The 15,268-nt window shown below is 44.6% G+C and overlaps 1 protein-coding gene across 1 annotated transcript; it reads right to left on the bottom strand.

Annotated features, from left to right (window-relative positions):
• Window positions 1-9,043: 9,043 nt before the first annotated feature.
• Window positions 9,044-9,985, bottom strand: LOC127055615 (olfactory receptor 52E2-like). The gene has a single exon (XM_050962863.1). It carries the CDS (start codon window positions 9,983-9,985, stop codon window positions 9,044-9,046), a length of 942 nt encoding a protein of 313 aa, XP_050818820.1.
• Window positions 9,986-15,268: the final 5,283 nt, after the last annotated feature.

Genomic DNA, 15,268 nt, shown 5'->3' with positions numbered 1-15,268 from the left:
GATCTTCTGTTTGGGCTCTGGTCCCTACCTCCATACTTGCATCATAGGTGCCTTGCAGACAAATTTGGACTCCAGAGTGTATGAGTCTGATGGTTTGTCACCCCTAGGGTGCAGTCTAGGAGCCATGAGAACTGCTGCACCCTTCTAACCACCCAACTGGGCTGGTTCTGTTTCACACTGTTTTGCTGGTGATTCAGCCTCTCCAGGCCCTGTGATCACCAACACTACAGCAGATTTCAGACTGGTAGTCTTGCGAATCTGTATCTGCAAAAATAACGAGGAGTCTTTCTGGCACCTTAGAGACTAACAAATTTATTTGGGCATAAGCTTTCATGGGCTAAAACTCACTTCATCTGATGCACAGAGGGGAACATCCATTAGGGAGGTACAAATACACAGCATATGAATGGGAGTTGCCTTTCCAAGTGGGGGGTCAGTGCTAATGAGCCAATTCACTGAATTTGGAAGTGGGCTACTCTCAACAATTGACAAGAAGGTGTGGAAATCACTTTTGTAGTGCTACTGAGACCAATGTAAACAAGGTGGCCAATTTCAAAGAGTTGAGAAGAAAGTGTGAGTATTTAGCAAGGGGAAATCAGTTTTTGTAAAAACAAAGAGGAGTATTCGTGGCACCTTAGAGACTAACAAATGTATTTAGTTTTTGTAGTGACCCATCCATTCTCAGTTTCAGGCCTAATTTGATAGTGTCCAGTTTGCAAATTCAGCAGTTACTCATTGGAGTCGATTTTTAAAGTTTTTTTTGTTGAAGAATTGCCATTTTTAAGTCTGTTCTTGAGTGACCAGGGAGACTGAAGTGTTCTCCTGCTGGTTTTTGAATGCTATAATTCCTGATGTCAGATTTATATCCATTTCTTCTTTTGCACAGAGACTGTCCAGTTTGGCCAATGTACATGGCAGAGGGGCATTGCTGGCACATGATGGCATATATCACGTTGGTAGATGTGCATGTGAACTAGCCCCTGATGGTGCAACTGAAGTGGTTAGGTCCTATGATGGTGTCACTTGAGTAGATATGCAGACAAAGTTGGTACCAGGGTTTGTTGCAGGGTTTGGTTCCTGAGTTAGTGTTTTTGTTGTGTAGTGTGTAGTTTTTGGTGACTATTTGCTTCAAATTTGGGGGCTGTCTGTAAGAGCAGACTGGTCTGTCTCCCATGGTCTGTGAGAGTGAGGGATTGTCCTTCAGGAGAGGTTGTAAATCCTTGATGATGCGCTGGACAGGTTTTAGTTGGGGACTGTAGGTGATGGCTAGTAGTGTTCTGTTATTTCTTTGTTGGGTCTGTCCTGTAGTAGGTGATTTCTGGGTACCCTTTTGGCTCTATCAGTCTGTTTCTTCACTTCACCAGGTGGGTATTCTTGATATCTGGCTCCTGTACTGTACCCAGCTGTGGTATCTCCCCCTGCTTCTGGTCCTGTTGATACTGAAACGACTCAGACAAGAGGGCTGTAACACAGAGGGCTAGGAGGCCAGGACCCACTTTTAAATGTAGTTCTATTTTTCACTGGCAAACAGGGCCTCAGGGGAGTAGGGAGAAGAGGAAGGACTCAGCAAGTGACTGACAGGATCCGTTCTCTCCTGGCCTATTATACCTGCTGCCAATGAAATGTGGCCCTCCCTGGGCTACTTCCTACCACCTCCCAGAAAATGCCCCAAGGTCTCTATCATTCCTAAGGAAGCGTGAAGGGTGTCTGCTCACCCCAAGGCACCCTCTGGGGGCTGCATGTAGGGAGGTCATTGTCCTGTCCTTTGGGGGGTCAATTCTCTCTTCCTGTGGTATGGTGCAAGCTCCAAGGGCCAGGTCAGTGCAAAGGCTCTTTCCTAAAAGCAAATAAAGGAGTCACTCAAGTCCAGTATTTATATGAGAGATGAATGCTTCCCTCTCAGGCTGTCCTTGAACAGGCCGTCCCTTCACTCCGGCATGATTTACACTAGGGCGGAGGAGCTGAAGCAGTCTAATATACACAACTTCAGCTACAAGAATAGCATAGCTGAACTCAACGTATCTTAGATCGATTTAGATTGACTTACTTCGCATCTTTGCAGCACGGGACAGATGGACGCCGCTCCCTCGTCATCTCTGCTTCCGCCTCTTGTCTTGGTGGAGTTCCAGAGTCGATGGGGAGCATGTTCAGTATCGATGTATCGTGTCTACATGAGATGCCATACATCCATCCTCGCTAGACATACCTTCAGAAAGGGACCTTTGTTCACTTGTTCAGTGGGAGATTCTTCCCTGGAGCAGCCAGTATCAGCTCTGATCTCCTCCTTCATCAGCCACACAACAAGCTACTCCCCTGCATTTTGCCCTTCTCAAGCACTTCTCTTCAGACTTCATTTGTCTGACCCATTTTTCAGATAATTCACTTGATCAACATTTGGCTTCTTTGAACTCAATTTGAAATGTAGCTACGAGTTTAGTGGCTTTGGGAAATAATTCTGCTGCTTTGTGTAGGCCTGTGTCTCTGGATTGTCACAGTTTTGAAACTGCATTTACCATTTCCAGAATCTTTCTTTCGAGCACAATGAGAAAAAGAAAACTAAAGTTTTCCATTTATTTCCATAGTACTGAATGTTCATAAAATTCCCTGGTATTTTAGCTCAGGAGAATTATTTCTGTGGGTGCCTTCATTGTGTCTAAATACTGAATCTGAGATGAAGGAGTGATTCACACTAATTATTGGTCAATTGTGTAGGCAATTGCATGACCAAGCTTTCATTTCTTCTAAAATGGGTCCAAGAAGCCAACTAAAGAATGTCAAGTTTACTGCTCTAACCCCGTAAGAAAACAGTACAGGAAATAGCTTTTATACAATACCGGTCTCTAGGAAGCTGTCTTGTGCAGTGATGTTACATTCACCTTATGAAGAAAGAATGTGTCTCCAAAGTCACACATTTCAGATTTTATCCTTTATATGAAGATTTGACAAGTTACACATTTCTTTAAATGTCACTGAAACCCAACCCATCAGTTGTCCCAGTTCCCTACAGTATGTGCGAGCAGTAGCCCATAAGGCCAACTTGCTAGATTGCTGTATTGCAGAATGTGTGGGGTTTGTTCCACTGGTTTGATTGATTATACTATTTCGGGGGGTTGTTTATGTCAAATTCCAGTATATGTTATTCATAAGAGTTATTCATAATATTTGGCCGTAACGCAAGAAAACATGACCCTCTGAGAAGAAAACATCCATGAATTATGGTCACTCTTTCTAATCTTCTATCAAGCTATCAGCTCACCTTTGCAATATATTTATTGAAATAAAGTTTTTTTAATCAACATATTCATCCATACACCAAATAACAAATGAAAGTGTTTGTTAGATACTTACTACAGATTACATTAAAAAAAAAAAGCTACGAGCCTCAGCAGGAGTGTCTTCATATTAGCAACAAAGCTATGAAATGATAATCAAATTCAAAATTAAAACCTAAATACTGATACTAGTATCCTGATTGTGGCGTGGCAGGTGTTTCACAGAAAAATGGTGAATTATCCAAAAGGAGCCCAAAATATGTGTAGTGTGAAAACAACAATAACATAATTACATTATTTATTTCTAATTCCATTCAAAGACTGTAGTCAATGTCCATATTTTGAGTTGAATTAGTTTATTATTGTTAGTCTCTAAAAGGCAACATTTCATTGCTGCTGTCTTCGTTGGAAGTAGAGTGCTTGTGCTGCTGGTCATACACGTCGGCAGTGACCAGTGTGATAATTTCTTCCACTGCTCATAAAAGATTTTGTGTTTTTGCATGTCCTCCCTAACATGAAGAATCACAGAATCACAGAATATCAGGGTTGGAAGGGACCTCAGGAGGTCATCGAGTCCAACCCTCTGCTCAAAGCAGGACCATTTTCCACTAAATCGACCCAGCCAGGGCTTTGTCAAGCCTGATCTTAAAAAGCTGCAAGGAAGGAGATTCCACCACCTCCTTAGCTAACCCATTCCAGAGCTTCACCACCATCCTAGTGAAAACGTTTTTCCTAATATCCAATTTAAACCTCCCTGAAGTGAGGTGGTCTCCCCACTCCTGCCCTGAAGGGTTAAAAACAGCCCTGGGAGGGGGCCGTGGCTGGAGTAAGCAGCTTTTAGGCTGCGCTGATTGGGGGAAGTGGCTGCAGCTGGGGCCATGTCCCAAACAGACTCCGCTGTCCCTATAAAGGCAGAGAAGCCAGGAGCCCAGAAAGTTTCCCTCTGCCTGTAGAGGGAGATGGGCCTGGCTGCAGGGAGCTAGACATAGAGTACGTGAGTGAAGCAGGGCTGGGGAAAGGCAGAGGAGCTGGGGAGCTCCAGCCTGGAAAGCCCCAGGCTCCGGCCTAGCAGAAGGCAAAGGGATAGTAGGGTTTGCAAAGGGTAGCCCAGGGGTAGGTCAAGGCAGCAGGTCCAAACCCAACCTTGCCAGTGATGAGTAGGCTGATACTGCAGTCTGCTCTAGGACACAGGGGCTAGACAATGCCTGGCATTAGCCATATACTGAGGCAAGGTGGGGATAGTGAGTGGGGGTTCCCCAGGGAGTGAAGAACCTAAGACTCAGGAAGCTACTGCCAGGGGGGCAGCACCCCATGTGAAAGGACACCGGATGCAGAGAGGGACAGGGGGCCAGAGGACAGGAAGATCACCAGCCTGCAGAGGGCACTTCGGAGCTGGAATGAGCTAATTCCCAGAAGTAACCAGCAGGAGGTGCCGTAGGAGTGAGTCCGCACCTCTATATTTCCCCGCTGCAACTTGAGATCATTGCTCCTTGTTCTGTCATCTGGTACCACTGAGAACAGTCTAGATCCATCCTCTTTGGAACCCCCTTTCAGGTAGCTGAAATGCAGCTATCAAATCCCCCCTCATTCTTCTCTTTTACAGACCAAACAATCCCAGTTCCCTCACCCTCTCCTCGTAGCTCATGTGCCCCAGCCGCCTAATCATTTTTGTTGCCCTCCGCTGGACTCTTTCTAATTTTTCCACATCCTTCTTGTAGTGTGGGGCCCAAAACTGGACCCAGTACTCCAGATGAGGCCTCACCAATGTCAAATAGAGGGAATGATCACGTCCCTCAATCTGCTGGCAGTGCCCCTACTTACACAGCACAAGATGTCTTTAGCCTTCTTGGCAACAAGGGCACATTGTCTACTTATATCCAGCTTCTCGTCCACTGTAACCCCTAGTTCCTTTTCTGCAGAACTGCTTCCTAGCCATTCAGTTTCTAGTCTGTAACAGTGAATGGGATTCTTCCATCCTAAGTGCAGGACTGCACTTGTCCTTGTTGAACCTCATCAGATTTCTTTTGGCACAATCCTCTAATTAGTTTAGGTCCTTCTGTATCCTCTCCCTACTCTCCAGTGTATCTACCACTTCTCCCAGTTTAGTGTCATCTGCAAACTTGCTGAGGCTGCAGTCCACACCACCCAAAACATCATTAAAGAAGATACTGAACAAAACAGACCCCAGGGCCAGCCCTTGGGGCACTCTGCTTGAAACCGACTGTCAACTAGACATGGAGTTGTTGATCAATACCCGTTGTGAAAGTGAAATGAATTATATTAAAGAAATAGAATGAATTAAACAATGTTGTATGTGCCTTTAAGTAGAAATGAAAAGAATGCTGCAATCCAGGTATCAGGAAAGAAGACATTAAGATAGAATAATTGCTCCAGTTAAGGGCAATTGGTGAAGTATTAGCCTTAGATCGATAAGAGTTAGTAAGAAAGTAGGATATGCATGCTGTGTCCCAGATGAATTTTACAATGTTGTCTCTTTGTCCCTTTGTTTCGTTCACCCCCTTTTATCTATATATTTATGAATGTTTGGGTCTTGCACGGGGGCTCACATTATCTGAATGTATTAGCAGAGTGCTGTGCTAGCAAAACACAGTGGTCTTGACAAATTGTGAATCTTGATTGTAAAATTGTCGGGCTCAGCAGTGTCAATGTAGACATCTTTCCCTCCATCTTATAGTCTATTCATCCAGCCCATACTTCTTTAACTTGATTGCAAGAATACTGTGGGAGGCCTTATCAAAAGCTTTGCTAAAGTGAAGGAATAACATAGGCATTGTTTTCCCCTCATCCACAGAGCCAGTTATCTCCTCATAGAATGGAATTAGGTTAGTCAGGCATGACTTGCCCTTGGTGAATCCATGCTGACTGTTCCTGATCACTTTCCTCTCTAATAAGTGATTCAGAATTGATTCCTTGAGGATCTGCTCCATGATTTTTTCCAGGGACTGAGGTGAGGCTGACTGGCCTGTAGTTCCCTGGATCCTATTTCTTCCCTTTTTTAAAGATGAGCACTACAGTAGCCATTTTCCAGTCACCAGGTACTTCCCCAGATAGCCATGAGATTTCAAAGATAATGGCCAATGGCTCTGCAGTCACATCTGCCAACTCCTTTAGCATCCTCAGATGCAGCACATCCGGCCCCATGGACTTGTGCTCATCCAGCTTTTCTAAATAGTCCCGAAGCAATTCTTTCTAAACAGAGGGCTGGTCACCTTCTCCCCATGCTTTGCTGCTCAGTGCAGCAGTCTGGAACCAGACACTGTTTGTGAAGACAGGGGCAAAAAGAGGCTTTTTCCACATCCTTCCTCACTAGGTTGCCTCCCTCATTCAGTAAGGGACCCACACTTACCTTGCCTTACCTTGACTTTCTTCGTCTATGCCTGGCTGAGTTGTGTGACTCCTCCTTCTGATCTGTCTGCTGCTGCTGAGGAACAACTCAGCTAAGGGGACTTGGACATGAAGTGCCAGGAGGCCAGGGCTCACTTTTAAATGCGGTTAAGTTTTTACTGGAAAACTGTAAGTGGTAAGGATCTTGGGGGAGGAGAGGTTGGTCTGTAGGAGAGGAGGGACTGAACAGGCAGTGGGCAAAAGGCCATGGGGAAAGGAGAGTGGAGGAGACAAGGGACTCAGTGAAGGATTCAGCGAGAAGGAAAGGGGGCCTCAGCAGAGATGCAGAACAGGGACAAGAGGAGGTGGGAGTGTGGGCAGAGCCATGGGGAGAAAGCTGGAGGGGGCATCAGGTAGAGTGCAGGTGAGGACACCACAGACCAGGTGTCCCCTCTCTCAAATGCAGGTTAGGGGTGGCACATCTTAGGAAGGTTTAGCCTCCCCTGGCCTATTATACTTGCTGCCTACCTGGGCCAGTTCCTACCACCTCCCTGCAAATGTCTTAAGGGCTCCGTAAAGCAGCCTAAAGGGTGTCTGCTCCCCCTAGAGGAACCCAGATGGAGAGAGGATTCCTGCCTTATGCAAAAGATATATTAATGGGTGGAACAGAACAAAGAGAGGAGAGGCGTGAACATGAGGAGTGAACATGAGCTCCCCTTCAACTACGACCTGAGCTGGACCAAGGGCTGTACTAAGGGAAAGGATTGTACCCAGAGTAGGAAGGCGTCCAGTCTGTGAAAGAAATGTATTGAAACATCCCTGAGGGTGAGATCTTATCTGTATTCAGTTTCTGACAGTATTAGACATAGACCACCATGTTTTATTTTATTTAGTAATTCACTTTGTTCTGTCTGTTGCTACTTGAAACCTCTTAAATCCTACTTTCTGTATTTAATAAAATCACTTTTTACTTATTAATTAACTCAGAGCATGTGTTAATACCGGAGGGGGAGGCAGCTGTGCATATCTCTCTATCAGTGTTATAGAGGGCGAACAATTTGAGTTTACCCTATTTAAGCTTTATAAAGGGTAAAACAGATTTATCTGCGGTGAGACCCCACTGGGTGTTGGGCATCTGAGTTTTAAAGACAAGAACATTTCTTTTAGCTGCTTTCAAGATAAGCCTGCAGCTGTCAGGCAAGTAATTCAGACTGTGAATTAGAGTCTGTGTTGGAGCAGCAGGGTGTGTCTGGCTCAACAAGACAGGGTGCTAGAGTCCTAAAATGCCAGGGCAGGAACCCAGGGGCAGAAGTAAATTTGGTATATCAATTGGCAGCTTTCAAGGGAGGTTCTGTGATCTAACCCCTCACAAGAACAATGAAAAAAATGGGAAAGGTTCACGAAAACAAGAAACCTCGCTCTGTGGGCATGGGGACATCACAAAGAGCCCTCTCTGGGATGCAAGGGAAGTTCATAGTCTGTTCCACTGCAAAGTCAGCTGCTCAAAGCAGTAAGTTATTTTTACTCAAAGTTGATGTAGTAGTTAAATACCGCAGTCTGAATCTCAAAAACACACGGTTTCACAACTCTTACCAGTAAGCTCTAGAAGAATGTCCACAATTCCGACAGCAGTTTTCCTATATAAGGACTTTCCAGTAGAAACATTAGGTTTATCCTCCAGGTTTTGTGACAGATTCAACATAGAAAAATCAGGTACATTTTGCTCACCGAATCACTCTATATATGACAAAGAACTTCAGCATTGCTGATTCTTTCTTTTTCTCTTTGGTTGTCTGAAAGTATAGCTTCTGTTTGTAAAACTGAACAAGAACCATAACTACACAGGGACTAATGGAAAACTACTTTGCCTCAAAATGCTACAATATTTTATGGTAGTCTCAGAGAAGCTCTATACTCAGCTGGGATGGATGCTCTGAGATCGATCCACCAGTGGTCAATTTAGTGGGTTTAGTAAAGAGAAGGGTAAGATAAGTCAATGGGAGATTTTCTCCTGTCACCCCCTCACCCCCTCCCACAGTGTAGACCCCACAGTTACTTGAACAAAGGTACATTGACGCCAGCTACCTTATTCCCATAGCTGGAGTTGGGTAGAGTAGGTTCACTGTCCGTGGTAGTGTAGACATAGCCTTAGAGCAATGGAAAGGCTGTGCAACAGGGTGTGCGGAGATAGAGGCTGGTGGATGACCATTAAAGAGGTCAAGTGATGGTCAGAGAGAGGTAACTCAGCAATGGAAAGAACCGTGCTGAGTGATGGAGTGATAAGATATAGTGTGGGAGGAACTTCTCAGACTGTGAACTTCCACAATGCTGAGCTGAACCAAACTGGGACAGGGCATTCTTGATTAATGAGGAGATATGCTTCCCCTCTCTTGTAACACAGGTTTCAAGTCAATAATCCCAGACTATCATCTTCTGCAGCAGGTATATTTGCCTACTTTGTCACGAAGCTCTTTGGTTCTGACCCCATAAATGATAGGGTTGAGCATAGGAGGGATGAGGAGAAAGAGGTGGGCCAAGATGGTGTGAACATGCGGAGCGATGCTTTGACCAAGCCGGTATGTGAGACTGGAGAAAAGGCCAGGGATATAATATGTGAGCATCACACAGATGTGGGTTGTGCAAGTGTTGAGAGTTTTCTGGTGAGCTTTCTTAGAGGAGATTCTGAGGACGGCCCTGATGATCAGACTGTAGGACAGGGCAATGACTGTCAGGTCAAACCCACAGATTACAAACATTATCACCAAGCTATATATCCTAATGACTGTGATGTCCCCACACGCCATCTTGACCACAGCTATGTACTCGCATTGCGTATTAGGGATAATGCGGTTGGCACAGAATGGCTGCTGACTCAGGAGCAGGGGTAGGGGCAGAATGAAAACAACAGGTCTTATCAAACATACAAGCCCAAGATTAGCTATTTGTGCATTAGTGAGGATGGTGGCATATCTTAGAGGGTTACATATGGCAACGTAGCGATCGAAGGCCATTTTCACAAGGACGGCTGAGTGCATAACAGAAACCATGTGAATGAAGAACATCTGGGTGAGGCAGCCAGCCACAGTAATGCCTTTCAGTTTGAACCAAAATATGCCCAGTGCCTTTGGCATGACGAAGGTAGGTGAGATGATGTCTGTGAGCGCCAGCATACAGAGCAGCAGGTACATCGGCATGTGCAGAGTCTGCTCCTTACCTACAACACAAAGAAGTGTGAAATTTCCCAACAGGCTGATAATGTAGAATGTAGAGATAGGGATGGAAATCCAGATGTGGGCAGCCTCCAGGCCGGGGATGCCCATTAGTATGAATGTTGAAGGGTCAGAAGGAGTGAAGTTAAAATCTCCCATGAGGTGGTTAATGCGTCGATTCGACTTACAAATGCTCAAGGTGCCTGTGAAGGGAGAGAAGCACAGAGAGGGGATTACACTCTTTATAACAAATAGTACAGTAAATATTTTATAGCTTTTCACATTTTAGGAGTCTTCTTGAGTTGGGACTGAAGAACCACCAACGATGTCACTCCCTGCTTTATCTAACTTTAGCATATGGCAGAGACCCTTTGTTTTAAAACTTGGTTTCCAGACTAGTTTGTAGGAAAATTACAGATGAAGTCCAGAGTTCTTTGGCCTGGTCACATGCCCTTGTAAAGTCATAGCATCGATTATGTATAGGCTGTCTGAAGCATTCTCAGAGAGGCTCACCTGGTGGGAGATACATTTCTCTTAACACCTCTTGTTTCCTCCAATGACTCATTGCCCTGATTAGACCCTTCCCAACCACCTATCTAGACCAAAATCATCTTGCCTCATGGACGTTACCCGGTTGTAACTGCATTTGAAACACAGATAAGTAGTCAATATTAATAACTGCAGACAAAAAATCATACATGCATACAAATTGGATAATAATATTCAGAAAGTCATAACTTTTCCAATGTCAATTTACATGACCCATCTTGCATACAACGTATCATAATTATGCTATAATCATATAATCATAGTATAATAATACCACTATGATTAATATGAGGTTCTTTGTCACAAAATATCAATGGTTATTTCTACCAGGTTAATGCCTGAAGTTACATAGCAACAACAATTGGGAACAAAACTGAGTAAAGGTTGTGTCACCCAAGCTGCAGATCTTTGCTTGCCAGGGCAAAGAGACCCTGAAACTCCCCAAACACACTCTGTACCAGGAAAGGTCCCAAAGCGGGCCTTGGATCAACAATCATACACTAAAGAATTATTTCAGCAGCACTGCCCTCCTGTCCGTCAACGTGCCGCTCTGCAACCCTGTGACGTTCGCCTTTGGTGTTCTCTGGACCAGTGATCTGCTAGGTCTCTGCAGTCCTTGTCTCTGGGAGCCAGACTGACCGTGCTCTGCTATGAGAACCCCCATTCCTGGGCTGTTCACACACAGCCTCTGCCATGTAAGCTGCTGCTTAGATAGTCAATATCTATGGTCCCAGACACAACCCTAGGAACCTTTGTCTTGCAGTGTCCAGTTATCCCCGCTGGAAGCTCAGATGAGTTCATCAATTTAACAAAGAAATTGATATACACCAGGTTTGTTATCCCCAGGGGAGTCTCTTACACTCTTCAAATCAAACATACTGCTTCAGGTAGAATAAACAACACATTTTTTAAATCCAAAGAGAGATGTTAAGTGCTATTAAGTGATAGGCAAAAAGTCAGAGTGGTTACCAAAATAAAATAAAATATAAAAATGCAGTCTAAACTCTCCACCCTATTAGATTGTGCAACATCGAGATGAAGCAGTTTTCCTCACCCCACTGGATATTGCAGTCCTTAGTATACAGGTTTGTTCCTTAAACCTGGGCCAATCCCTCTGTTGGAGTCTTGTTTTCTTCTCAATGTCTTTGTTGCTTGCAGCTAAGGTGGCGGCCAGAGAAGGGCCCAGTATGTGTCCACTCTCTCTGTTTTATACCCTCAGCCCATGTGGTTGGGGAGCACATGTCCAGGCATGTCTGGGGGGCATTGCTGAGTCTCTCCAAGCAAGGTACAGCTTTGTGGGGCCTCAGACATGTGAGTCATTGCACTGTAGCTCCCTTGTTGGACAATGGCTGTTGATGGGTTGTTTGACACCCTGCAAGGGGTTGTTACTTTACCTGCTGTTGGCTCAGAGTGGGGGCTAATATCTGGCTGATTCCCCTATTTACAGCATGTTTTAGTGACCACCATACAACAGAATTTTCATTGCTCCATATACATTAATGATACATATATGGATAGAGACATGACCTTCAGCAGATCATGACATTTCCCTTGATACTGTACAAGGCCTGCTTTATATATAAGATCTTGATGATCTGAAAATGAGGAATATGGGGGTTACAGTATGCTCCCCCAAGCTATAGATTGTCACAGCACCCACGAAGCCTCAGTGCTACTTTCTGTCACTGTACACACTCCGCCTGCCTCCACAACCCTCAGCAGTGCCCAATTCTCTGTGTATACCCCCAACCTGCACCCAAAGCCTCCAGCACTGCCAGCCTGCCTCTGTACACCCCTCTTCCTTCCACATAACATCTAGTGCTGGTCACCTGTCCATGTAAATCCACCAGTTTGAGAACTTCAATCCGTGCCACATAGTGATACCCCTCACTCAGGACCAAAACCACTTGCCACGCACCACAGGGACAGCTCACAGAACTATCTCCTCAGACTAGGTTAAACTTAGTGTCTGCCTGCACTGGGGAAAAGGGAGAGATGAGACTGAACTGCCTTTCTGGGGGCAAAGGGAACCCTGGCTGCAGCTCAGCCTGTGCAGGGAAGGAGAGGTGGACAGACCTAGTAGGAGGGGGAGAGGAGGTGGGATTAAAAGGAGCCAGTGTGATTAACTCTTCTTCAAAAAGACAAAAAGCTTTAATGTATTGCGGCCGGTTAGAAATCCAGACACCCCTTCCTGAGGCTGCTTTTCTGTGTTGGCAATTGCTGATGTTGTCACAAAACTATAGTGCGCTTTCTCATGGAAGGAAGTATGGTCTGGATGGGAGATGATGTCAGAGACCATCTGCTAGAGTGTTGCCCACTTTCCATTGCAGTCTCAGACTCCCAGACCCAGGAGGCCTCATGATGCCTCTTTGGTCTGTGCATCAAGGAGGATGTCCATTCCCCATGTTGCATAGTTTCAGGACTTCGTGCCACTGTGATGTGGATACTATATGTCCTGCAGTCCTGCCCACACTCACCGCACAGACTGCGTGTTACTGGACCTCTCTAGGTGACATTTGCAACACAACCTCTAATGCTTCTCTTCCTCTCCAGAAACAGAGATGAAGGGTTTCTCTCCCCCTGCTCCTCCTTGTAAAATTTGTTTTCCTAATTGTTTTGAAGCTTTAAGACTGTGAATCTGAGATTTAAGCAACTCTCTCGTCAGTTCTTCTTAGGTCTGAACAAGCTCATCCGTCCTTAGAGGCCTCGCGGTGACTTCAGATGAAGTCACTGGAGGCTCATGGCCAACATAAATCAGGACATTTATTTAACTCACTACATGTAGATTTAAGGCAAACTCCTGGCTCAGTTAGGAATTTTGCCTTGGATCTCAAGTAGACCAGATTCACCCTGAATGTTTTACTTTATGCTCCTGGCTGTTAAATTCATGGATTTGGGTCCTGCTGCAGAAAGCACTACTCTGTTAGAGTGGTAAGAGAGTCTGAGGGAACCCCCCAGTTCACGTGGCATTCTGAGACTAGGAATGAAAACTGGGAGTTTAAAAACAGAGGGGCCTTCATTTTGCTCTCAGATAGGTCAATGTCAATCTGGAGTGACCAACTGAAGGCAGAATGTGTGAGCAGAATAAAGCCAGTGTGTAGCCCATTCTTGTTGTGAACCCTCTGGTAACACAGATACCCACTGCAGAAGCTTTGGCTGCACTTCCAAAAAGGTTGCTGAATTGGAAAACTTGACCAAACCACAGAAAAACAACACAGCACCAAAAAAAAAAGTGTAATTGAGAAAGATAGAAGGACACAGTAAGAGAAAATGAATTGAACATAAATGCAAATATTTGTCTAAACTATTTACAATCTATTTGTAATTCCACTTGTTTTTTATGACAGTACTAAACAATTTAAGTAATCCTGTTGGTGAATTCCTGCCCAGATGGTTCTTGATTTGAACCCTGGAAACCTTCCTGAGCCCTCAGCACTAACTGTAAAGCAGAAACAGGCAACTCACCAAAATACCAGTCATCAGAGAGAGGAAATCTCTTTACTGCAACAGCAAGTCACAGTCTTGAGAATCAGCGTATGAATATCACACGTCTGATACTCAGCATGCTGTACAGCAACCTTTATGATTCCCCTGTACAATCCCTGTGGATTTTCAAATTGGCCAGGACTCCTGTACAATTCTCTGGACTCTGTGTGAGCAGCTGGAAGAGCAGAAAATGGACCCTGGAGAACTTCAGCCTGAGAACCACTCTCAGGAAAAAATAATTGCTTTGCTAATAATAGGGGCTCAGATTTTCAGGGCAAACTGTGTCTTGCAGACTGTACAGTGTAACAAATGATGATGGCTGTCTTTTCTGTGTGTAATGTACTGCCATCTGCACAATGTGTGGGAATGCTGCCACAAGACATGGGACCAAAAACCATTTTCAATTTATCGTAGCAGCATAGTGCTGCATATCTCCAATGAAGTTGTAATATCCAGTCCATTAGCCTCTGAAAAATCAGTGCCACCTCGTAGAGGCCAAAATACTTGATTCTGAATTTATGCAAGACGAAGGGAGTGTTAAAGGCTTTCTTCTCCCAGGATTCTGGCAGCAATGTTATTTGCCAGTGAGCCACTGTGAGGTGTTAAGTTGAATATATATCTGACAGCTACCAAGTGTTCTAATAGCTGTACTCATAGACTCATACACTTTAAGGTCAGAACAGACCATTATGATCATCTAATCTGACCTCCTGCACAATGCACGCCACAGAATCTCACCCATCCACTTCTATAACAAACCTTAATCTGTGTCGAAGTTATTGAAGTCCTCAAATTGTGGTATGAAGACCTCAAACTGCAGAGAATCCACTAGCAGGTGACCCATGCCCCACGCTGCAAATGAAAGCGAAAAACCTCCAGGGCTCTGACAATCTGCCCTGGAGGAAAATTTCTTCCCGATCCCAAATATGATGATCAATTAAACCCTGAGCACATGGGCAAGACTCAGCAGCTAGCACCCAGGAAAGTATTCTCTGTAGTAACTCAGATCCCAACCCATCTAACATCCCATCACAGACCACTAGGCATACTTACCTGCTGATAATCAAAGATCAATTGCCAAATTAATTGCCAAAATTAGGCTATGCCACTAGACCATCCCCTCCATAAACTTAGTCTTAAAGCCAGTTATGTCTTTTGCCCCCATACTCCCCTTGGAAGGCTGTTCCAGAACTTCACTCCTTTAATGGTTAGAAACCTTCGTCTAATTTCAAGTCTAAACTTCTTAGTGTCCAGTTTATACCCATTTGATCTTGTCCACATTGGTCCTAAGATTAAATAATTCCTCTCCCTCCCTCTTATTTATCGCTCTGATATATTAATAAAGAATAATCTTAACCCCCCTCAAGCTTCTTTTGGTTAGGCTAAACAAGCAAAGCTCTTTCATTC

The sequence above is a fragment of the Gopherus flavomarginatus genome, chromosome 1 (genome assembly GCF_025201925.1).
Source record: "Gopherus flavomarginatus isolate rGopFla2 chromosome 1, rGopFla2.mat.asm, whole genome shotgun sequence".
Taxonomy (NCBI): domain Eukaryota; kingdom Metazoa; phylum Chordata; order Testudines; family Testudinidae; genus Gopherus; species Gopherus flavomarginatus.
The sequence above is the reverse complement of the archived record's forward strand: the minus strand, read 5'-3'. Positions and strand labels throughout refer to the sequence as shown.